Here is a 25,565-nt window from a genome sequence, read left to right on the forward strand (position 1 = left end):
ATGGTATAGTCTATTTTTCATTAATGGAAGACATTGTCCCTATAAATGGTAGATAATTTCTAGGGATCCCAAAACTGGACAAATCCATAAATGTTTGTTTCCAACTCACGATGTTTCCTAGTGACCATTTTCTCTCCAGAAAGCCCCCCACCCTTTCATTATTCTTTCAATTCTGATTATATCATGGAAAAGCCCCAATTAGGTACTGATGGGCTTCTTACATCTTCTAATCCACCTCTTACCTAAAAGGGCATGTCCTTAGGGAACAGGAGACAGAGAATATTCAGAAAAATTCATCTCAAATCCTCAAAATGGAAGAGTTTCTGTCTTTTCAGGGCTCCATATTTATTCACAATTTAAAGGCTTCTGGTAGTAAAACACCAGGCTCCTTCATTTCATTAACTGGTATGTAAACAGTTTAATTGACGTTTGTACAGATACCTCACATTCACACTTATGCCGTGATGGAAACAGGCAGAAAAGAGCAAGACCTTTTTTTTAAAAATTGACAGTGAGCCAGATAGAACACAGTCTCATTATTGTTTCCCCGTATAATTTGCTGAATTACTATAATGAGGATTAATTTGATTCACAGGATATCCTTCATTGTTCCTAGAGGCCGACTACTCGTAAAATCTTCTTAAACTCTCCAAGTTCAGAGGAAGGCCAGGAGTCATTAGTTTTTTTTTTTTGTGTGTGCTGTTGAAAAACAAGTTTATGAGTCTGTCTTAATGATTCTGAGATGGACAGTCTTGAATATTCTTCTGGATTGGCAGAAAACCTGGAAACTTCTCTCCTGTGGGAAAGGGGACTTTGAATCCTTCAGAGAAAAAAGGGATCAGTTACTGAGATAATGTTTTTTATGGCTCAGGAATGAGGACAGCAGGTAATAGATGTTTGGTTAAGTAAAATCCCATTACAGTCATCTTAGAGGGCCTTATGAAATGTCTTGTTGCAATGGAATTTTAAAACAAGGAGAGTATTGTTAGAAATTACATTTTCAGTCTACGAGAATTGGAGATGGTGATAGAATTAAAGATGAGGTTCTCTTAGGTGAATTAGCACATCAGTGTTTTGAATCCATAAGGGAAAAAAGAAATACTCAGAATCCTCCTTCCTCCTAATGTTTAGACCTTGTTTGGATGGATGCTTCCTGGGTTTAAGGTGTTTGTCATGTGAAAGCCTGAGATGGGTTGCAGGTAATCACTACTTTAAGACAAGACAGAAGTACAGCTACAATAAAAACAGCCTGTAATAATTATTTTTTCCATTATAGAAAATGATTGTTGTGTAGGAAAGGAGCAGAGGGTTCTTTGCTGTACAGAGGTCTTTCTTTGTCTAACAGAATTAATTATAACCAGATCAATAGGACATTATTTGTGGTGGGGCAGGGGACAGTGCCTGCTGGGACATGGAGAAAGCTTTCCTACACTGATGTTTTTTTTTTTTTTTTAATGATATTTACTTTCATGGGACTTTGCCTCTGTTTAAAAAAAAAAAGTTCATAGATATCTCATGGTTTTTCATCACCTTCATGTCCAAATACCCCCTCTACCCACCCAGTGTCCCATCCTTTGTAACAAAAAAGAAAAATTTAAAGAAATTTACTTAGCAAAAATGACCAAATGTAATGATATATGAAGTTTTGCACATTTCTAGTACTCTGCTTCTGTAAAGAAGGGAGGAAGATGTGTTTTCTCACCTTTCCTCCACTGTATCCAAAGTCTCCAACTTTCTATTTACCAAAGTTAACCAAGGATATTACATCCAAAGACTTCAGACTATGGGCTGCCCAGCCTTGTGGGAAGGGTAGAGCCTCAGAGTGTCTACTATGGAGAACACAGCATCACTTCACAGAGTGATGGTGGGTGCCATGGTGGGTGCTCTCTGGGTCTTTAAGGTGCTGCTCTTACTGGTTTGGCCTTTTTTATTCATATCTTCTATTTTTATGGCCTCTTTGCTTCTCATTTTATATTTCCCTTCACTACCCTGAGAGTCAACCCTTGTTACAAAGAATAAAAAAGAAAGAGGTTCAGCAAACCTAACCAAGTCGTCCGCCATGTCTGATGATATATTGGATATTGCACAGTGATTGCCCCCCTTTCTCCCAAAGAAGGAGAGGAGAAGCCCTTTTTCATGTCTTTTTCCCTGGGCTTGGTCATTGAAATTACCCCAGCCTTTTGGGGTTTCCAGGATGAACCCCAATTCCTTTTGCTATTGCTTTTCTTCTTTCTAAGTGGTACCACGATTCTTTTTTTCCCCTCTGTCTTTAACTGAGGACCTGCTCTCTGTCTTAAGCAGGCCTGTATCACTCTTGCTTCTGCTCCTCTAGGTGAAGGCCATTCAACAAAGCTACCAGAAAAAAAAAATATTGGCCTGGGGCTAGGGCCCAGTTATGTATGAGTTGTTCAGACCCACAATTGGTGCAACTTCCAGATGTTTCATACGTAGGAGGTAAAGGAAAACAGCTTGAGCTACTTTTCTACTCTCTAAGAAAGAATGTTGATAGTTGAAAACCCTTTTTCTTGGGAAAATATGGGTCACACGATCATAGGCATGCAAAAGGGGAATGGTTTTATATCAGAAAGGGACCATTTAAGTTCTATAATGAATAGGATGCTGGATCTGGAGTCAGGAAGATCTGAGGACAAATATAACCTCAGACACACACTGTGTGGTCCTAGGAAAGTCATTTAACCTGGGCCTGCCTCAGTTTCCTTGGCTGTAAAATGGGGATCTGCAGCAGCAAGCACCCCAGCGTCCCCAGGGTGTCTGCCAACACAGGTTCTTAGATATGCTTTGATAAAGGAAAGCAACTCAAAATGGGTTAACAAGCTTACTTTAATCAGTCAAATATGTATGGTTTACCTTGTTCAGGGGAAAAAGGTCAGCACCCCGAACTTCAGAATATACAGACAGAATTATCAAGACAGAGAAACAGATAAGTATACAGTTTCCAAACTGTCCAACCATTACATCCAAACCAAATCAACATCTGGGTTTTTCAAAGCCGGGGGGCTCTCAACAACGGCTTCCCAGAGTCTCATCTGATCAAATCACAGAACACTTCTCAAAGTGAGCCCCAAAACAAAGCTACACTTCAAGGCTTATATAGCCTTCTCCTGGCTCAGAGAATGTAACAACCTTATTGACTCACTGCCCAATCAAGAAGTATCTACTGAAAAACAAGCCTCCCACCCCAGGCTCCAGGTGCACTTTAGCCTAGGGGCAGGGAAGATCTTTAAATTTGCATTCCCATTACAGGATCCTAATAGCATCTACTTCCTATCTAATCAATAAATGACCCCATGTGAGGATCAAATGTGATATTTATAAAATCATAAGGTATATAAAGTCAGCACAGTGCACAGTCCCCTCTCCTTTCATCTTTTCCATATTTTTACAGGTAGGGAAAATGAGGCAGAGAGGTAAAATGAACTCCTCAAGATCACACAAGTAGTAAGTGGTGGGGCTGAGGTTCAAACCCAGGTGCTCCAAATCCCATGCCCTTTCCACTCCACAGAATCTCCACCTGAGACTTCTGTGTAACATAGTTACAGTTGTTATCATTCATTCTTATTATTTTTTGCTTTCCAGACTGCCACCCCCTGTGCCAACAATGCGTAGCTGACCTCCACAACACTGGCAGCATCTGCCTCAGCTGTCAGAATGCCCGCCACTTGCTGCTGGGGGACCACTGTGTTTCTCGTTGTCCCACTGGATACTATGCGGAGAATGGAGCTTGTGAGCGTGAGTAGCCTCTGGATCCCTAAAGTGGAGATGCCTGCAAAGGTGCCTGGGATATCTTCCGGGGATGTGAGCCTCTCTGGACCTTCTTCTACCCAGCGAGGAGGGAGAAGAGGAGTGAAGCATGATGTGGGGCTCCTGGGGTCAGACCTGTGAGGTCATCCCGCGGGCTTGGTCCTTGGAGAGTTTGACCTCAAAGATAACATCTATTTTTCTTTTTTTCAGGGTGTCACTTATCCTGCAAAACCTGCCGTGGCCCCGGTCCCTTCTCCTGCTCCTCTTGTGATGCCAGCTTTGTGTTGTCTCACAGTGGCCTGTGTACTAGCGCCTGTTTTCCAGGGCACTATCTTGATGAAAGCAATACCTGCCAACGTATGTTTTCTCCTGCTCAGCTCTCTGTTGTTTTCCTTCTTGTCCAGTACATTGGATGTTGGGGGGGGGGATGGCTCTAGGATGGGTATTTCTTTCTTCTTCCTTGCATATTTCCATCTCTCCAGTGACCTCCCCACATAGCTATATACTTACTCCATCCCATTGGTCTTTCTTGTTGTGGGCATTCCTTCTGCCATTGCTGATTGCATCCCCTCTATGCCTTGGGAGATGCTTTTTGGGAGTTTCTATGGATGAAGAATTCACCTCTTTGTGACCTGGTGATGACCTCCTTCAAACTGAGTTAGGCTGATCTTCCAACAACTGCTACTTACAGATTTTCTTATTGGACTTGTACTCGATGGCTCTCCAGATTGTAAGGGCCTCTAGAAACTCGGTCTCCACTGGCATAGACTTTGAGAAGCCAGACCACCCACCTCCATGATAAAAAAAGACACCAGAGGAAGAGTTCAGTGGAGGGTTAATTTTTTCTAATTTCCCAATGTAAATTTACATTTTATTTGCATACACATAATATTCATAAAATAGAATTTTATTTATTTATTTATTTTTTTGAGGGCAGTTGGGGTTAAGTGACTTGCCCAAGGTCACATGGCTAGTTTTTGTGTTAAGTGTCTGAGGCCAGATTTGAACTCAGGTCCTCCTGACTCCAGGGCCAGTGCTCTATTCATTGCACCACCTAGCCACCCTAAAATAGAATTTTATAAAAGATCAGAAGAACAACTCAGGAGGGTAAATCTAGTTCTCCCTTGGATGTGTGAGCAGTTTTGTACCTGAACAAAGGGAAGACTCAAGCAAACCACCCCGAGTAAGTTCTTTTTCAGGCATCTCATTTCATCTTTAGAGATGCTGTTTGTTTGTTTGTTTTTAAAGCGATTCCATTTTTATTTATTAAATAATGGCAACAAGCGTGATGCCAGTGTTGCCTTGGGAAAGCAAAGAAGTTGAAAAGGGCTTTGTTTTTGTTCATCCTTGACCTCAGAGCTAGAGTGCTATCCTATGGGCCGTTTGCTAGGATCTGGTTGGGAACACAGCCTATTTGATTATCTCAAGCAGGCTGGGGAACTCTTAGGTTTTGTAAGGCAAAGATGAATGTACTTGAATGTTCAACACATGAGCAAAGGTGCCTTAGTGGAGAAATAGTGATGGGGATGTCTTCCCAATAGTGGCATTGTGGGAACAAATAGAGTCCCTGATATTGACTTGGTGATAAAAATGCATTGTATTAAAGTCATTCTCCTCTGGGATGCTTCTTTTTATGTCCAATGTGAACCCTGCACAAGCCAAGTGTGTTTGGAGTGCTTTCACATAAATAGAGCTGTGCCTTTTAGATGGAATAATCTGCCATCTCGGGTTCTTTGCTCAAAATTAAGCATCATCCTCTTAGGAGATGGAAAAGTCCAGCCCTAGGTTGGGAAATTGAACTGTGTCTGTACTGTACTGATCATTTCTGATGCCAGTTTGTGATTCTGACATGTAGAGACCGTCACTGGCTGAGCCAATATAATGAATTCGCTGTCATTACAGGGATATCACTCATCCCTGATTACCGGAGGGGCACTTCTATCCTCCCCGTTGAAGGACATGTGAACTGAGAAGCAGCCTCCCTTTGAGAGATTCTTTTGATTGGGAATTTTTAAAAAGAAGAGTAGCCCAATGCTTTGCTCTGTCAGTCTGGGACTCTTTAGGAATTCACTAATGCAATGCTTTCTAAAATTATTGATTACAGTTGTGGTGAGAACTGAGAAACAAGTAAATCTAAGAGTGTTTCAGAGCCCTGGGCCCCAGAAGGCAACCAGCCCATTTCCTCCGCATACAAGATCCTTGCTAAAGCATCCCTGACAGGCGGTTATCCAGCCTTTGCTTCAAGGCTAAAGATGCTTTGGAAAAAGCTCTGGTTTCAGACTCAGAGGAGCCGGCTTCCGTTCTTATTCCTAATGCTTATGCTCTGTTTGGCTTTAGATGCTTTGGCTCTCTAGACCTCATTTTCCCTGTCTATAATATGATGGAGTTATTGAGTTCAAACTCAACAACCCTTAAATCCTGTCTTTCTCTAAATTTGTCACCTTATGACCCCCCACCATGGGGAGTGCAGTTCTCATGAAGCTCTTCTCCCCTCCTTCATAGTACGTCTACAGGTCTTCTTTTTCAGAGATTGTCATAAAGTGCACCACAGAACAAGTCCAGTCTTCCTTCTGTTTCATTCTGCTAAGCATTGGAGGACATCTGGCCCTTTCCCCTTACTCTTATTTCTCTTAGACTAAGTGTCCTTCATTCTTCAACTTTTTCTCCTCTAACATTATTTCCAGAGCCCTTTTTCTCTTGATCAAATTCATCTGGACACTATCCATTTTGTCAGTATCCATCTCCAAATATACTCCTAACTTGATTTTTTAAAAATTTCCCTTCAATAATGTTGGCATCAGGGCAGCTAGGTGGTACCATAGTGTATAAAGGCCCAGAATAAGGAAGACTCTTCTTCCTGAGTTCAAATCAGACCTCAGACACCTCTGGGTAAGTCACTTAACTCTGTTTGCCTCAGTTTCCTCATTTTTAAAATGAGCCACAAAAGGAAAGGGTAAATTGCTCTGGCATCTTTGTCAAGAAAACCCCAGATGAGGTCAGGAAGTCAGACATGCCTGCCAAATGACTGAACAATATTGCTGGCATCAGCCCATCTGTGCCTCTCCGTGCTGTGCTGCTCATGCCCACGTACTCCTTTAATTCGCTACAATGGCGTCCACCCAAAATACTGGAGACTTTGCTTGATTTCTGCTGACATTAATAGGGTACCAGTGGGAGATTCAGGCTGTCCACTTGTCACCACTCCCTCTCACCATGTGACCAGACCATCTTTTTTTTTTTATCATATACATCCAGGTCCCAATTAGCTTGAGTAATGAATCCCCCTGAAGGAGTAGCATCATTCCGATTTGCATTAATCAAAATTATGACAGTGTAAAATATCGTTAGCCGAAAGGAAATGTACAGCTCAAATTCAAATGATATGACTAATTCACGTGGTTCATTATCCACACTATTCAGTACTTACCAAATTCACTGTTATATGTCTTAGGAAAAATCTATTCTAACACATATCCCAAGACCCATCAGGTGGACATCCAGCCTCCATTTGAAGACAGGGGAACTTCGCACCTCTCAAGGCAGCCCATTCCACTTTGTGACAACTCTAATTGGTGAAAAGATTCTTCTGACATCAAGCCCAAATCTCTTTCCATCTGTTACCCATAGCTGCTACTTCTGCCCTCCAGCACCAAGCACAACTGTTCCCAAGCCTCGGTCGCCTGATAATTTTTCAAAGACTTGCATAAAGTTATTTTGACCCCTTCCCTTCTTACTGCCTCCCTCCTTCTCTTCTCCAGTTCTAAACATCCCCAGTTCCTTCACATACTCCTTTTGTTACATAGACTCAAGACTCTACACCATGGGCTGCCTCTTTTGAATACTCTCCAGCTTATCAGTCTGCTTCCTAAATATCCATGAAACTCCAGATATGGACGGATAAGGTCAGAGTATAGCAGGACTATCACCTCCTTATTCCTGAAAACTTGGCCTTTTTTAATGCAGCTAAAGGTCTCATTAGGTCATGTTACACAGATCATGCACGTTGAGCTTTTGATCCATTTCATCTTGGACTTTGAAAGTTGATTCTTCAGGGGTGGCTAGGTGGCGCAGTGAATAGAGCACCAGCCCTGGAGCTAGGAGGACCTGAGTTCAAATCTGACCTTAGACACTTAACACAAAACTAGCTGTGTGACCTTGGGCAAGTCACTTAATCCCAATTGCCCTACCTTCCCCTATCCAAAAAGCGGGAAAAAAAAAGTTGATTCTTTGACCTCAAATATAAGGTATAGATAGCATTCATCCCTATTGAATTTCATATTATTATTGAGCCAAATGCTCCACCCCATCATGATCCTTTTGGATCCTGATTCTGGCTATCTGATGTTATTCTTCCTTCTAAGCTTTTTGTCATCTGCAAATTTGATGAGAATACCACTGATTAATCTCTCCAACTCACTATTAGACTAACCAGTTCAGGACCAAGGAGAGATACTTGGGTGCTCCACTAAGTAGATCTCTTGCTAAATTGTCATCCATCCATTAATGAGTACTTCTTAAGTCCAAGCATTCAGTCAACATCAGTTTTTCTTATCACCTAGTCTCCACCCACCCCACCTTCTCTCTCTCTCCTCCCTCTCCCCCTTTCTCTCTCTCTTCCTCCATCTCCCTTTCCCTCCTTCGCTCTCTTTTTTCCTCTTTCTCTTTTCCACAAGAATATCTGATAATTTACCAAATATTTTGCTATAATCTCAGAATTCCCTTCACCTAGTAATCCTGTTAAAAAAGGAAATAGAATTAATCTTATCTGACCTAGTTTGGATGAAGCTATGCTGGATGTATGTAATAGCTTACCTCTTCTCTAGCTAGATGCTACCAACCATCTCTAACCTTTTTTTGAACATTGGGGCAGCATTTGCCCTTTACAATCCTGTGGTGCCTCTCTCCTGTTTTCCATGGTCTGTCAGATATTACCAGAAGTGGTTCAGTAATCACATTTACCATCTTGGTATCCAGGAATCTAGTTTGTCTGGGCCAGGGGACTTGAATTCTTCAGAGACAGCTAGGTGCTTTCATACTATCTCCTTATTTGTCTTAGCTATCAATTTCCTATTAGCTATTTTGCTTTTGTTATTTGTGTTATTTTGTTGTTTTGTTATTTGTTTATTTACTTTTGTTATTTGTGAGAATGAAGGTCATTCTTGTTGGCAGAGAAAACAGAAACAAAATAGAATTGAATAGCCCTATCTTATCTGTGTTGTCAATTATCTTGAGCATGGTTCCTGTTCTGTCTTTGAGCCTCCTCTTTTCCCCAGTACAACTCAAATCCAAACCTTTTTTAGTTGTCCTTAGCTTTTGTAAACAGCTTTGTTTTATTTGGAACTTTAGTACTTTGGACACTATTTTTATAGACCTGTGCACCTACCATGCATATATTTAAAAAATTTAAGTGATTATTGAGTTCCTGGTACATCCTCATTGGACTACCCAGACATCTCCCCATTTTCTTCCTCTCTGCAGTTGTTTCCTTTTGTGTCTTCAGAATTTCTTTCTTGAGAGTTTCCCATCCATCCTGGACTAAATTCCCATGTAGAATTTTCATCTATGCAATTCTCTTTTTTATCATTCAAGCCCATTTTACAGGTGAGGGAAATGAGACTCCTGGAAAGCTCCCCCAGGTCACAAAGCTGCCATCGTTGGTGTAGCTGGGCCTCATAACCAGGTTTCTGACTCCAATCCCAGCGCCCTTTCTGTGTCATCCCTTGTTTGTCTCACCCAAGGGCATATTATGAATGAAAGCATTGAGAAGAAAAGTTCCAGTGTGTTTTTTCATATCTTTAGGGTTAGCCCTTTAGCTCATTGTCCAAGCAGACTAGTGTGTGATACTTTTAGTCATAATCATTTGGTCGTTTCTTCCCCTGTGTCTGCTCAGCATGTGATGCCCAGTGCAGGACCTGTGATTCCCAGTCAAGATGCACCTCTTGTAGGGACCCAGCCAAGGTCCTTCTCTTTGGAGAATGTCAGTATGAGAGCTGTGCCCAGCAGTACTACCTTGACCTGTCCACCAACACGTGCAAAGGTAACACAGGGGTTTTTCCCCCAAAATTTTCTTTTTAAAAATTATTCACTTGACAAACGTGAATAAATATGAACTTTTCTGTGTTCAGAGAAGAGCAGAAAAAGCAGATTCCATTTGAAATGGTTGAATATCTGTTACATAGAGCCTTTAAAAAAATTATATTCATTTAACATAGTGGTACCAACACTGCCCTGTTTGTCCCCTTCTGATTTTTCCTGCTTTCTCCTTTGTATTTTTTAATGTTTCATTGACATTCTTTTCATTTTTTTTGCATCTCTTTTATTCTTTTTCTCTATTTCCCTCTCTTACCACAATTCTCTCATTTAAAAAAGCCCAACCTTGTAATAAGTATATCCAACCAAAACAAAGTCATACCCTGGTTGCTTCTGCAAACATATATAATATTCTACTAAGCAGTGAGAAGAAATAGGCTTCATCATTACTAACAAAGGTGTTTTTGAAGTGTGTGTGTCTATATTTAAGTGCTGTAAATAGCCCCTCACTAATACGCCTACAAGATTAAAATCCCCATAGTGGGCAAGCAGTTTTCTTGTGCCTCCATATACTTGGAAAATGCTGGTACTACTGAGAGGTCTTCTGCCATCAAAGAACATTTTCTTTTTTTATCTATTTCCCCCATCATCTCCACAAATTCTGTGATTTTATTCTGTCTTTTAGAAGGAATGAAGGAAATAAGGAATGAGATACTCCATCATCATTTTGCCCTCCTGATCAGGCCTGAAAATGTCCTTCATTCCTTCTTTCCTGTTTTTCCCCCCTGCTTCTGGGAGAGGAGCTGCAGCTTGGGTGTTAGGCAGGTGGAAAAATTTGGCTTACTTTAAACATTCACAGTTATGTGATAATTCTCCCTCAGTCTACTTTCATTGTCATCTTAGGAGGTCTGCTTTCCTTCAATTGAAAGCAGCTTTTCCATTTTCTCCCTCCCCACCGGTGGCTGGCTGCTTGTGGTGAAAGGCCAAGATGACCACGCATCTTTTCCCTTGTATATAGTTTTGTGACTGAACTGGCAGATTTTTCCAAGAGTCTGTTTAACTGATTAAATCCCACCCTCTCCCATTCCTGCTATGGCCCCAGGTCTAGATCGACCAAATAAATGAATGAGATTAACATTCTAAATCTTCTTTGGAGCAGCCTTTTGTACTTTGGAGTACAGCCTTGCATGGTTACTGGCTTCTTGGGGGCTTAAAAATATTGTATTCTGAACAAAAGGAAAAGTACATGATGGGTGATTTCCACTATTTGGAACAAGGGCTGGGCAGGGCAGAATGCTGTACCGCATTAATGAAAATAGTACTCACAGGATAAAATACTTCCTTATCCGTTGCCTTGTAAATTATTTGCTAGCTGTTTTATGGATGTGTCTTCCCTCTTCACCACCCACTGTAAAAGATAAACTCAGGCCACATCTTTTGGGATCCTGGGATTTGGAGTTCAAGTGATCAATCAACAAACATTTATTAATCTCCTTCTACCCCCCAGGTGTTGTGCTAGACTGTGTCTGTAGTAAACAATCTCTACTCTAAAGGAATTTATGTGAGAGTGGGGAAGAAAAGTGTGTGTAAAAGTGTCTACAGAGTAAATGTAAAGTAATTAAAGACAATGGAGAGAGAAATGGCAAACCAGTCTAGTATCGTTTCCAAGAAAACTCCATGAACAGTATGATCCATGGGGGTCATGAAGAGTCAGACTGAACAACAATGAAAGATGAGGAGTTTGGGAGGGAGGGCATGAACAGTTGAGATGATCAGGAAGGGCTTCATGTAGAAGATGGTGCTTGATGTGTTTCTTGAAGGAAGACAGCAGGACTCTTTGAGGTGGAGGCAAGGAGGGAGAATGCAGTCTAGGGATGAGGGATGGCCAATGTAAAGGCAGATATAAAGGAGTGCTACATGTGAGGAAAAGAAAGGAGGCCAGGTTAGCTGTAGAAGGGAGAGTGACATGAAATGTGATTAAAGAAAATTGCTTTGGCAACAATGTGAAGGATGAAGAACTGAAACAGAAAAAAAAAACATTTGGGGGAATCTTTGCAACAGTCCTGGTGAGAGGTGACGAGGGACTGGGCTAAGTTGGGGGCTCTGTAAGTAGAGAGAAAGGGTTGAATGTGAAAGTTGTTGAAAGAGAAACTGCAAGATTTGGCAAATGGATCATCAGGAAACATTGAACTTTAGAAAAGAATCCAAGTTACCAGAAGGCATGCCTTCTTAAAAGACCTTATTTCTCTTAGACCTTTTATGTTGCCCTCACTTTACCCTCTGTGGCTGAAACCTCTAGCCGCAGGTGATTTCCAGGGGGTATTAAACACTTGTGTCTCATGTATATAGGAAGGTGGCCTATCCTATTTGGATTTGTCTCTTCTTTTTAGAATGTGACTGGAGCTGCAATTCGTGCCAGGGTCCGCTGAGTACAGACTGCCTGCAGTGCATGGATGGCTATGTCCTTCAGAACAGCATCTGCGTGGAACAGTGCTCACTTTCCTTTTACAGAGACTCAGACCATTGCAAGAGTAAGTCTCTATGTACCTAACCCTGACTTTTCCATTTTCTCAGGCATAATGATCCTTCCCCACGCAGCTCAGATACTGTCATAAAAGGGTAAATTCTTTACAAATTAGATTGTGAGCTCCTTGCAGGTAGAAACTCTTTTTCCTTTTTTTTTTATGGTGTCTGGTACATAGTAGGTGCTTAATAAATATTTATTGGCTGACATTTTTTTAACAAGGATTTATTAATTCTCCATCTCACTATCCTTTCCCCATATTGAACAATTTTTTTTTTAAAGAAAGAAAAAGAAAACCCTGATGACAAGGAGGCATATAGGTCCAGAAAAGCAAATTCCTAGATTGGCCATGTCCGAAAATATATTATCTCATATTACATTTTAAGTTTATCACCTCTCTTGGGGAAGACAGGTAGTATGAATCACCTTCAGTACTCTGGAATGGTGGTTTATCATTTCATTGATCAGAGTTCTAAAGTCTTTTGAAATGGTTTTTCTTTATAGTGTTGCTATCACTATTCAAATTAATTGAGGTCTGCTGTAAATATTGTCAAGTATTTAATAACTTGTGGTAGGGTGGGTCTTTAACTATTCCCCTCTCCATGCCTCCAGATCTACTCTTTGCCCTCCAGCCACTTCTAACTCTGCTTCTCTCCTGGTGTTCTTAAGTGAAGACCACTTTAATCAAGGATACCAATAGGTGGTGGCTCGCATATATGTTACATTGCTGAGAAAATGCCACTTATAATGAGGGGTATAAAAGAAGACCATGAGACCAGGTTCCCTGGGTGCCATCTGTGGTGCATCTGTTAATAGGGGGAGTTAGTGAGGTCTTATGTGCCAGTGAAATGATGCTATAGGGAAGTCAAATGTGTGACTGGCAGAATTCTAGCTAAAATCTGGTATGATCTCTAACCTTCTGAGGCCTGTTTTTTGGTAATCCCTTTGAAAATATTAAATATCGAAGTCTTTCAGGGTCAAGGAACATAGCTGTCTTTGTATATTCCTCAAGTCTGAGCCCTGGGCATGCGGTAGGAACTTCTGAAATGGATGTTGGATGGAGAATCACTGCTATGTACTTTGATCCTTTGATAGATTGATAGAAATACTTGTAATATTGCTGTATTTCTCCCTGTGCATGCTTTCTCTTCCTCTGTACCTTCTCTTCCATATCCCCTGAAGAAATGTACTAGAGTCCACCTAAGGTTCTGGGGCAGGGAGGGGTCTTCGGCTGACTTCCTGACATGTGTGTTTTCAGTGGAGTACCTAGACAGTTCATTCATTCATTATCCCTCACTCTAGTTTCATGAACAGGTATGTGATCTCTAGCCACCTTGGCTTCCTGCCATCTACAGACCTCCAATAATGAGATACCCATCTCATAACCACCCCTCCATTCCTCTTTGGGTAAACCCCAGTATTTCAATGTCCCAGAGACTGTCTTCCATGGTGATCATCCTTAAACCAACACTGAAGAATTATTTCTGCTAAAAAAATGAGACTTTGTTTCAGGGAGAAGCTTAGGGGAATACTTCTCACCTCTTGTTCAATTTTGGACTTGAGTCATCTATTTGCACTGTGCAAGTTATATGTGGGGACAGCTAAGTGGTGAAACAGATTGAGTACTGGTCCTGGAGTCAGGAAGAGTTGTCTTCCTGTGTCCAGGTCTGGCTTCAGACACTAACTCTATGACCCTGGGCAAGTCACTTAACCCTATTGGTCTCAGTTTCCTCATCTGTAAAATGACCTAGAGAAGGAAATGGCAAACCAGTATTTTTGCCAAGAAAACCCCAAATGAGGTCACAAAGAGTTGGGCATGACTGAGGCAACTGAACAACAAAAGATACATACATATATATACACTGTGGGCTGGCTCTGTGTACCATGTCTTTCGCACTCTGAATAATAGACACACTTCAGCCATTTAATGTATTCCCTGTGGGATAGTTAGGCTAGACTGTGTCTGTGTGTGTGTATGTGTGTGTATGTGTGTGTGTGTGTGTGTAATTATGGACATATTATGTCATTGACAAGATTCTGTGTCAGGGCTTAATATAATCAGCACACTGTCATTCATGAACAGGGACCTCTGGAGCTTTTCATTACCTTTAAAGAATCTGTCTTACATTTTATTTCTGCCCTGGACCCTAGGTCAGTGGCATACTTTTGGTGACTGTACAGGTCTTTACATTTTGGGCATCACTTGGCATTAATAATAATGGAATCATCAAACAAAGTTATTGTATATTACATATAATTATAGTATAGAATATAATTAATATATTATGTAATTCTATTATGCTACATGATTATATGTTATAAATTATACTATACACATAATATGTAATATATAATATTTTATATATACATGGGGCATACCTTGTTGGAGGAGAATGTTCAGGGTAGAACTTTAATCAATCAATATTTTTTATAGTAAATAAATAATAAGTATTGGGGGTGGTCATGTGTTCTCCATATAAGAATATAATTTATGAAAGCCTGCCTCTATCTTTCTCCAACTGGGTTATTCTTTTTTTTTTAATGCTTTATTAACTGCTGATTTACATCATTCGTTTCTGCCAGATTTTGAGTTACAAATTTTCTCCCCGTTTTTCCCCCACCCATCCCCCCAAAACAGCAGTCCCACATGATATCCCCACCTCCAATCTGCTCTCTCCCATATTTTATCCCATACCCGTTTCAACTTTTCCAGTGGATCTCTATGCCTCAGTGCCTGTATATCTTTTTTTTTTCTTAATAACATGTAAGATGGTATTAATAATAGTACACACACACACACACACACACATATATATATATATATATATTTGAATATTTGATTTTAAAACTTTCAATTCCAAATTCATTCCCTTCTCCCCCTGCCACCCACCCCCACTGGGGAGACAAGCAGTTCAGTATAGGTTGTACATGTGCGGCTAATGCAAAACAATAACATAGTAGATGTATTGTAAAAGACTGACTATATTTCCCTCCCTCCTATCCCACCTCTCACTTGTTCTATTCTCTACTTTGATCCTGTCCTTTTTCAAAAGTGGGTGCTTCCAACTTCCTTCCCCCCCATCCTGCCCTCCCTTCCATCATCCCCCCTCACATCCCCTTCCCCTCCTATTCTCCTGGAGGGTGAGATCCTCTATTTAGTGTGTATTTCCCTCCCTCCTCAAGCCAGATTCAATAGGAATGAGGTTGACCCATTCCCTTTTGCCTTCCTATTCTTCCCCTCCATTGTAACCATTTTCCCTTGCCTCTTCTGTATGAGATAGTTTGCCCCACTCTGTCTCTCCCCATCTCCTCTCATTATATTCCTCTCACCTCTTAATTTCACCTTTTAAGTATCATCCCTTCCTGTTAAATTGGTCCCATGCCCTCTATCTATGCATACTTGTAAAAGTATATACACACATTCACATATGTATTCATATGCCCGCATACCCTCATATAAAGACATATATATATAATTTCTAATCCCTTCAACTACTGAGAAAAGTTTCATAAGTTACAATTATTGTTTTTCCATGTAGGAATGTTAATAGTTCAACTTTGGCCAGGTGGCTCAGCAAGCAAGAGCACCGGCCCCAATTCTGGGACGACCCGGATCAAATCCGGGCCCAGACACTCAGCATCACACTCAGAAACAACAACCGGCTGTGCGACCCTGAGCAAGCCACTCAACCCTGATTGCTTTTTAAAAAAAATAGTTCAACTTTGATAAGTTCCTTATGATTTCTTTTCCCTGTTTACCTTCTCATGCTTCTCTTGCTTCTTGTATCTGAATGTCAAATTTTCTATTCAACTCTGGTTTTTTCAGCAAGAATGCTTGAAAGTCCTCTATTCCACTGAATGACCAAATTTTCCCCTGAAACGTGATACTCAGTTTTGCTGGGTAGGTGACTCTTGGTTTTAGTCCCAGCTCCCTTGACCTCCGGAATATCACATTCCAAGCCCTTCGATCCCTCAGTGTAGAAGCTGCCAGATCCTGGGTTATTCTGATTGTGTTTCCACAATATTCAAATTGTTTCTTCCTGGCTGCTTGTAATATTCTCTCCTTGATCTGGGAATTCCAGAACCTGGCTATAATATTCCTAGGAGTTTTCTTTTTGGGATCTTTTTCAGGAGGTGATCGGTGGATTCTTTCAACCTCTATTTTGCCCTCTCGTTCTAAAACATCAGGGCAGTTTTCTTTGAGAACTTCCTGGAGGATGCTTTCCAGGCTCTTACTTTGGTCATGGCTCTCAGGCAGTCCAATAATTTTTAAATTATCTCTCCTGGATCTATTTTCCAGGTCAGTGGTTTTTCCCATGAGATATTTCACATTGCCTTCTATTCTTTCATTTGTTTGGATCTGTTTAACAGCATCTTGATTTCTCATAAAGTCATTAGCTTCCATTTGCTCCAATCTAACTCTGAAGCAATGATTCTCCTCATTGAGCTTTTGAGATTCTTTTTCCATCTGGCAAATTCGACTTTTTAAGGCATTCTTCTCCTCATTGCCTTTTTGAGCCTCCTTTGCCATTTGAGTCAGTCTGTTTTTTAAGGTATTATTTTCTTCAGTCAGGCTGTTGACTCTCATTTCATAATTTTCTTGCATTGTTCTCATTTCTCTTCCCAATTTTTCCTCCACTTCTCTTATCTGCTTCTTAAGGTCCTCTATGGCCTGTAACCAGCTTGTATTTTCCTTTGAAGCTTTTGGTGCAGGAGTTCTGACTTCACTGATTTCCTCCTGTTCCATGCCTTGCTCCTTCTTATTCCCAAAATAGGAGTGTAATGTTGGAATCTTCTGTCTGCTTTGTTTCCTTTGCCTGCTCATTTTGCAACTCAATGATTTGACTTTTGGGCTTTTTGCCACAGTAGGACTCTGCCACCAGACAGGGGAGTTTTCGTCCCAAACGCTGGGGTTTTCTCAGCTGCCAGAGGTATTAGATAGGTGCCCTCTCTGAAGTCTCCACATGCTCTGGCAAGCAGGACACACACCCCAGGACTTCCACCCTAGACTGCAATCCAGATCCAAGCAGGTTAAAGCAAGAGCGATGACCCCTCAGACTGGTGCTTGGTCCCCCTACACTCTGCAGGCCAGGAGCTGAAGCCTCCACGTGGCACCAGTTGGCTGTGCTGGAGTCTCAGCGGTTTCTCGCCCTGGGGGTAAAAGCCACGCACTCCCACTTACTGGGTCCCAAAGTCCAGACTGCACTGGCCTCTCACCTCGTCCTTTGCATCTATGTATTGATAAATCTGGATATGGCCACAGCTGCTGCTGATCTGGAGTCCCTCTGGCAGGCGGCTGGTCAGGCCCTCCCTGGGGCTAAAGCCTCAGCAGTGGTGCTGGGCTCGGCTCCCAGAGCGCTGTGCTGGCCGATTCCTGCCAGCCTGCCGGGCTGTCCTCAGCAGGAGGTTAGCTTCTCTGTGTCATTTTGTGGGTTCTGCAGCTCCAAAGTTTGTTTAGAGTCCCCTTTTTACATGGATTGGGGAAGGTGGAAGCCGGAGCCGTGGGAGGGTCGTGCTTCTACTCTGCCATCTTGGCTCCGCCCCTTCAACTGGGTTATTCTTACAAAGACTTTTTAGACAGGGGAACATAGACATATGGGTCAGTAGGAACTGTACTTTGATTCTTTCTTTGGAGAATTAATACCATGGCCCATGGGTTTTTTTTTTTAATAGACTTTAACTCTTCCAAGTTTTTGCTTCATTTGACTTTGTTTTTTAGGCTGTGATGATCATTGTCTCGAGTGTCTGGGTCCCCATGAGTGTACTCGCTGTGAAGAACCATTTCTCCTCCTTGAAGCCCGGTGTACCCAGAAATGCAGCCAGCGATATTATGTGGACACCAGGACACAGAGATGCATGGGTGAGGCTTATCTGAGGAAGCAAAAGTTGGAGGCAAAGCATCTGTTATCTGTGTGCTGATTCCCACTGGTTTTTGTGGTACAGGGATGGGAAAACCTGGGGGATCACCTACAGTAATTGACAGCTTCCCATGTAAATTTGTCAGTTACCAGAATGAATAGTTTATAAAAATTTAATCCAGTAATTTCTTAGTACAAATCATTCCTGCCTCCAAAAGTCTTTAGGGAGGAAGACCCCAAACTAATGTATAATGGAATGGGAAGACTGCAGTACAGTCTCTGTTGAGAGTGCAGTGTTGAGATGGATTTTAAAATTCAGCTCTATTGCCGAGGGGCTGGAATTGTCAGAATATAAATTGAGCCAGTTGGTAATCCATATGGTTACAACACAGACTGGAAATTTCTTTTCATATGTATAGGAGTGCTTCTGGTCAAGATCAAAGAAACCAAATCATTTCAGTTGCCTATTCTCCACATCAGGTGAATGAGCATTTTCCAAACTCATTTATTCACGGCTCAGGAATAAAATACAAACCAAAAACCTGTTCCTCGTTTGCCCCACTTTAAGGAGACTTCAGAGATGCATGATTTCATCATTGTGAGTGTTGCTCTCCATCTTTCATTCTCAAATGACATCAGAAGGGTGATGTCTTGAGTTGCAGGTGAATTGGATTTAAGTGAGGCAGAAGAGCCCAGCAAAGTATCAGCCTCACACCACAGACACCTCCTTCCTTCCTTCCTTCCTTCCTTCCTTCCTTCCTTCCTTCCTTCCTTCCTTCCTTCCTTCCTTCCTTCCTTCCTTCCTTCCTCCCTGCCTCCCTCCCTCCCTCCCTCTCTTCCTCCCTTCCTTCCTTCCTTGCCCTTCCTTCCTTCTTCCTTTTTTCTTCCTCTCCTCCATACTTCCCTCCCATAAATCCTTCATATATAGTCTACCTAATACTGGAACCCTCTCACCATGTCTTTTAACATTGCTTGAGTACCATTGCAGCACTCACCTAAGTTCATCTGTTATGCCTCACTCTTACTACATCACTAGCACCCCTTCTTTTATGATCCTACCCTTATTGGATGGTATCTTTTATGCTGTTCTTCATGCCCAAGCCATCATTGTTAGTATGTCCTTTTATGCCCACCCTATGTCCCTCCATTTCTCTTTGGGCCACCCCATAATTTTGATTCTTGAGAGGTTGGGGTGTTCTGTTATTTATGACCACACGCCATTATCTGTCAGGAAGGAAGGAAGGAAGGAAAGGAGAGAGGGAGGAAGACAGGGAGGATTTGTGTACCTACTATGTGCCAGGCATTGTGCTAAGTGATGGAGAAAGGCAATATATACTTCCTGCTCCCAAGTTGTTCAATATCTAATGGAGAAGAATATTTGCTATTTTAAAAAATGGATTTTGCTTTAGGAAACAGCTTGGGATTATTGAAAGTGCTGTGGAGTTTTACAAATGTAATCCAGTCTACCTTCAATTCTGGGCCAAGCTCATTGTCTTTTTGTTGTGCCAATCTGAGATAGAATGATTAATGGGATTACTCAGATGGCTGCCCCTCTCCCTCCATGTCCCAGTCCCAGTTATAGGCATTTTAATTTTCCCTTGCGGATTGTTTGGGTAGGACCTCACTCGGGATGCCCTATGGTATTCTTGGGTTGGATGCCATCCATAAATAGTAGCTTCCTGATGATTTTATGGAGGTGATCCTGGATTCTTGAAGATTATTCCAGTAGAATCGTGGCAGGTTCCACCAAGCAGCAAAGGTTTTAGGTCTTGTCCTGGTGACAGACTGTCTATTATTATTTGAGGATCAGGCCAACTAAATGGGGACAGACACATTGTCAATAGGTTGGTTCCTGAGTAAAGAATTCTCTTGCTACTTATGAAACAAAGAGCCATGCCACATGACCCTCGGTTCTGTGTGGTTTTCCTGCCACTTCTGCAGGGGTGTTGGAAAAGTGATAGGGAAGGGTGCCAAGGACCCCAAAGCATATGGTCTTTTGGACTGTTTAGACTGTTTAAACATAGGTACCAGAATTCTTATCCAGCCAAATTTAGATAAGCCTTTCTAAGTCAAAAGCTAAATTTACAAATCAGGGGGATTATTTGCTTTACAACTCCACCCCCATCCTCAAAAGTCTCTACTTTACCAAATGACTCCCTACAGTTGTTATTTAAATAGATCCTTGAAAGTATTTAAAAGGATCTAGTAAACAAAAATATCATTTATATGGAATATTTTTCCTACTTACCTTTCAAAGCTCAACCCAGATGTTTTCCAGATGTATCTCTTCCAGGTAACTTTCTCTGATTTCCCAAGGTTGATAATAACTTTCCCCCTTGGACCTCACTCAGTCATTTGTTTTACAACCCTCTAATTCACTTATGTCATGTGGATATCTCTCTCTCTCTCTATGTGTGTTTACAGTTGATTCTTTTCATTCCTGCTAGTTATTTCCATAAGGTTGCTCTGAACACTGAATTAGCAAATACTGAACCATTGCTTCAAGGGGGAATACAGGGTTGTGTTCCTGCAAGGCCCTAGTCACAGCATCAACATTAGCATTTTCTGGGGTCACTTCATATTGGCAAATCGCCTTTTCCTTTTTCTAGATATACTGTATTTATTCATTAATATTGAACTCATGGCCAACAGCACTCTAACTCGTGACTGAATGAAGCTTATATAACACTCATTCTTTCTCCATAAAACACACCACAGTTTTCTTGCACTTAGGAACTTAGACTTCAGACATTTGGGGGTCATTTTACCCCTTCCCTCCGAAATCACTAACAAAAAGCACAAAAATGTGAAAGACTTGACATTACCTAGACTGAGAAGGACACTTGCTTATAGTATGGGAACGAAAACAAGAAGGCACAGTGTCCATCGCCTTATTTAACTTGAGCTGGGAACATGCACATTAGGAGACTCAAACTTTTTTTCACTGCTCTGCACATGTCCACGAATGACCATAAAATCATGGCAAACGTTGATTTGGGGGTTACAGACCCCTAAATAGCAAGTAGGCACATCCACAATATAAAGTCTACAAATAATGAAGGTTAACTATGCACATACTTGTGTTTAAATACACACATATAATACTATATACATACATATGTGTGTATGTATATATATATTTTAACTAGGTAAAGAGGCCACTCTGCTTCATTTTTCATTTTTTTTTCCTAAGTCTTAATCATTGAATGGGCTTGCCTCAGCCAAGTTGAAACCTGTTAAAGACCTGAGCTTAAAAAGGCCAAGGGTCCCCTGTGCATCCTGGGCTGTCTCCAGTCATTCTGGTCCATGTCTTGCCATTGGACCCAGATGGCTTCAGGGGAGAAAGTGAGGCTGTGACCTTGCAGTGCACTCCCTCACTTAAATCCAATTCACTTGTATATCATGGCATTACCTCCCTGATGTTATGGTCCTCTCTGATAATGAAGGTCAAGCAACACAATACTGTGTGTATATATATATAAGTATATATGTATGTGTGTGCATATGTATAGAGATATATATATATATGTATACACATATATAGAGAGATATACATATAGATATGTGTATGTGCGTATATACATATATAATATTTTAAAACACTTGTGCCTACTGCACAATATCTTTCATTATGTTGTGTATTATAGACACATGTCACAAGGTCTCATATCTTCTCTAAATGGTATGTTTCCCTTTGCTGCTCATGTCTAGCACAATTCCCTCCATGCAGTAAAATGTAGCAAATGTTTCTTGTGTGAATGCTGAGTGTTTGCTACTATAGGATCTGAAATCCCATCCTGTTTGATCCCTGATTTGATTCCCATTGAAGGCCACAGTCATTTTCTGTGCAATGATCAGTCTTTTTCATATTGGCTGTGGAGCTGTTTTCTATTTTTGCTTCAGCTGTTGGCTGGAGATTTGGGAGCCCTATGGAACCTCCGAGACTAACGGGGGTCCCTTCATTGTTTCCTGTTCCTGACAGCTTGTCCCCCGGGCTGTTTGGAGTGCAGCCATGAGGAACAGTGCCATCTCTGTGATCATGGCATGTCTCTCAAGAATGGGCTTTGTGTCTCCAGCTGTGCTCCTGGCTTCTCTGGCCACCTCCAGAATGGAACGTGTCATGGTGAGTGACCACTGAGGGATTCTCATCTGACAGCCTTGGGAATTCACCTACACTTTCTCAATGGGCAGGCTGTGTAGTCAGCAGGAAAGGCAGCATTTGTTAAAGAGATATCACTTACGGTATTCCCACTTTTGTGTGGGCATCTTGAGTTGCTTAGGAACAAAGGACTTCTTGCGGACATTGGCAGAGGACGAGAACTGAGCCAGTATACTATGGTTTGTTTTTTTTTAATGGGAGAAAATAATAACCTACTTACAGCAGCCCAGAATGTCAATATATAGAATGATCAGTTGAGATATACAGAATGTAGGCACATGTGGTATGAATGAATATCTGGTAAGTGCATATTTCTGAAACAAATAGACAGAGAAGTCCACCTCCTTTCCATTATGAGTGCACTAAAGGATGTGGAGGGTAGTCTCTCCAAGCGCATAAATAAATGATTTACAATATCGAGTTGTTCATTTAAATTACAACTGACATTTGAACACAGCACTTTAAAGGAAGTAAATCTCTGAAGTAATTTTGTTATTGTCGCTAATTTTTTTATCATTCTTGGCTAAACTGCGCTCCCATTTGTAAATCCCTTAGTAATTGAGAATTCAGCTTAGTCTTCTAGATGTGTTGTGGAGAAATCATCCTGTGAAAGTTAATTACATTCCCATCAATGAATAAGCATTGCTTGGGTACCTACTCTGTGCCTGGCTCTAGAGAATAGATTTTACCCTAAGTCCAGCCTTCTAAAACTGCCCTTTGTGATCTAGGTGTAGGAGGGAGCCCTAGGCATTTAATACTAACTATTATAGTTTGGGATAGGGATACAGCTTCCTTATATTGCAACATCCATAACAGGGATATTTCATTCCTAGTGCTGAACAGAATTTTAGAACTTCTGAGCCGTGATTAATTTTGCATCTTTGCAAATATGGTCTCAGAAATTGAATCCAAGCAATGACTAATTAAGATTTGCTGCTAATATATCCATGCACCAAAAATGCTGATTTTCGAAATTCCATTTTTTATTGCAACCAGACATTTTTTTTAGTCTTAATGAAGGGGTTTGTAGATTATTTTGTGTCATGGACCCCTTTGCTAAGTCTCATAACGGCCCTGGACCCTTTCTCAGAATGTTTTGAAATGCACCAAATAAAGAACGTACTTTTACAAAGAAAGCTAATTATATTGCCATATAATTATTAAAATATATTTTTTTTAAATGTTCATGGACCCTAAGTTAAAAACCACTGCTTAATGAGATTGGTGTAGAAGTGAATTGGATTAGGACAATCACTTGTCATCAGGGCATAGAATTTCAAGGCTAGAAGGAGCAAGGCTAGACCTTAGAGGTCATCGATTCCAAACCCTTCGTTTTACAGATGAGGAAACTGAGGCCCAAGTCTATCAAGTGTCTGAGGCAGGATTGAAAGACATCATGTTCAGCACTTTGTTCACCATACAATCCTTCCCAACATATTCACTGACCTAGATTATCATGTGAGGTAGTTCTGTATAAACATCCCAACATAGATTATCTGAGAAAGAAGAAAGGAATGTGTCCATGTCTGATATCGCTAGTTTTGTGGGTTTTTTTTTTCTTTCTAGGCAACACCTATAGTCATATCCTTCAGACGAATGCTTCCCTTGCCCTGGGAATCGGCTCATTGAAGCCCCTGGATTTCTCCTTGCTGAATGCCCACGTTGGAGAAGACAGAGGCACGGATCTCCAGTTCCATCTTGTCAGCACCCCTACCAATGGCCAGTTGGTACTCCTGGTGGATGGGAAAGAGGTCCTGCTGGGTATAGCTGACCATTTTAACTGGGAAGATCTGAAAGAGAAGAGAGTACGTTTTGTGCACAGCAAAGACAAGCCCAGGTGATTTAGCATGTGACTGCCTCCTCTTTCTCTCCTTCCTCCCAGCCTCACCTCTCCAACAGCAGCCTCTCGGTTTCTTGGGATGATAGATATTGCCCAAGTACAAGGCAGTTTCATCTGGCTGCTGCCATCTCCCTGTAAATGCTTGGCAAATATGTTTCCGTCACAGACATTTTCACTTTATCACATAATTATGGGTGATTCTCGGATGTGACAGGAAAGTTCCTGGCACAATTACATAGCTGTGAAGTCCAATAGAAACCGAATCTATCATAGACACAGCTGCCCCAACTGCTCTGTCTTCATCTATTAGAGTAAATATTTTATTTATTTATCATTTTGTCATGAAACATGCTCTGATAAATAATAGACCTGAAAGTGCAGTCAACTCTTAATTATTGAGTCTATGGATTAATTGTGGTTAATTTTTCAACTCAGCCATATTTCTCCTGCCACCTGGTACGTGACTGGCGGTCTCCTCCTACCTCAGACAGTGTACGTCCTGTGAATGCAAACTGATGTTAACATTAGGTGACGCCAAGCATATTTGGATAAATTAAACCTAGCCAGGCATGGTGGTGCATGCCTCTCATCTCAGCTACCAGGGAGGCTGAGGCACATGGGGCCTTTGAGTTTGGGAGCTCTGTGCTGCAGTGCACTAAGCAGATTGAGCGTCCTTGCTAAATTCAGCATCAGTAAGGTGGGCCCCTAGCAAAGACAGGTCCACTAGGCTTACTCAGGAAGAGTGAACAGGCCTAGGTTGGAAACTGAGTAGGTCAAAGCTTCCCTGTTGAGCAGTAGTAAGGTTGGTATAGTGAATAGTCCTTGCACTTCTAGCCTGGGTAGTATAAAGTGTCATATTAAAAGTCTGAGAGATGTAGTTTCTGGGCAATTTAATTATTTTATTAATAAGGCTAACAAAAAAAATAAAAAATAAGACTAGCGTGTTTATTAATAAAAAGATGTCAATGGTACTCTCAAATGCCAAAGGCCCCTCATGTGATAATGAGGGACTGGGCTATATTCCAGAGAGGGTCTTGAGGTCACCCAAGTCTTTGGTCAAAGAGACTTAACAATTTTCATATCACCTATCTGACAAAAGACAGCCCACATTTTCCCAGACTCCTCTGAGTGAACACAGTGAGCAAGAATACTTCCCTTAACCTAAACTTAAAATTTCTTTTACTGAATTTTTATTATATTTTTAACCTGGGTAAGTCTGCCCAGGATTTCCCACTCAGGTTGATTTGAAGTAGAAAAGGGGAAAAACCTTGGTCCTGATTCAATAATTAATTATTGATACAAGAGAGAAATAATAATTTCTCTCAATTGGAAGACCCAGAGAAGAAAGGAAGGAAGGAAAGAAGGAAGGAGGGGAGGAAGGGAAGGAAAGAA

The 25,565-nt window shown here is 41.3% G+C and overlaps 1 protein-coding gene across 2 annotated transcripts in view; it reads left to right on the forward strand.

The window, feature by feature from the left end:
- FRAS1 (Fraser extracellular matrix complex subunit 1) overlaps nt 1-25,565 on the forward strand; it is a 485,111-nt gene that overhangs the window by 280,547 nt on the left and 178,999 nt on the right. For both annotated transcript variants that reach the window (XM_069092754.1, XM_069092760.1), the window contains 7 exons: nt 3,598-3,750; nt 3,973-4,119; nt 9,653-9,799; nt 12,183-12,323; nt 18,036-18,176; nt 22,157-22,297; nt 23,900-24,170. In XM_069092754.1, coding sequence (XP_068948855.1) covers nt 3,598-3,750; nt 3,973-4,119; nt 9,653-9,799; nt 12,183-12,323; nt 18,036-18,176; nt 22,157-22,297; nt 23,900-24,170 — 1,141 coding nt within the window. The remainder of the gene's footprint in view (nt 1-3,597; nt 3,751-3,972; nt 4,120-9,652; nt 9,800-12,182; nt 12,324-18,035; nt 18,177-22,156; nt 22,298-23,899; nt 24,171-25,565) is intronic.

The sequence above is a fragment of the Petaurus breviceps genome, unplaced genomic scaffold (assembly GCF_028583685.1).
Source record: "Petaurus breviceps papuanus isolate PSGF00001 unplaced genomic scaffold, PetGlider_PUasm1.0 126, whole genome shotgun sequence".
Classification (NCBI taxonomy): domain Eukaryota; kingdom Metazoa; phylum Chordata; class Mammalia; order Diprotodontia; family Petauridae; genus Petaurus; species Petaurus breviceps.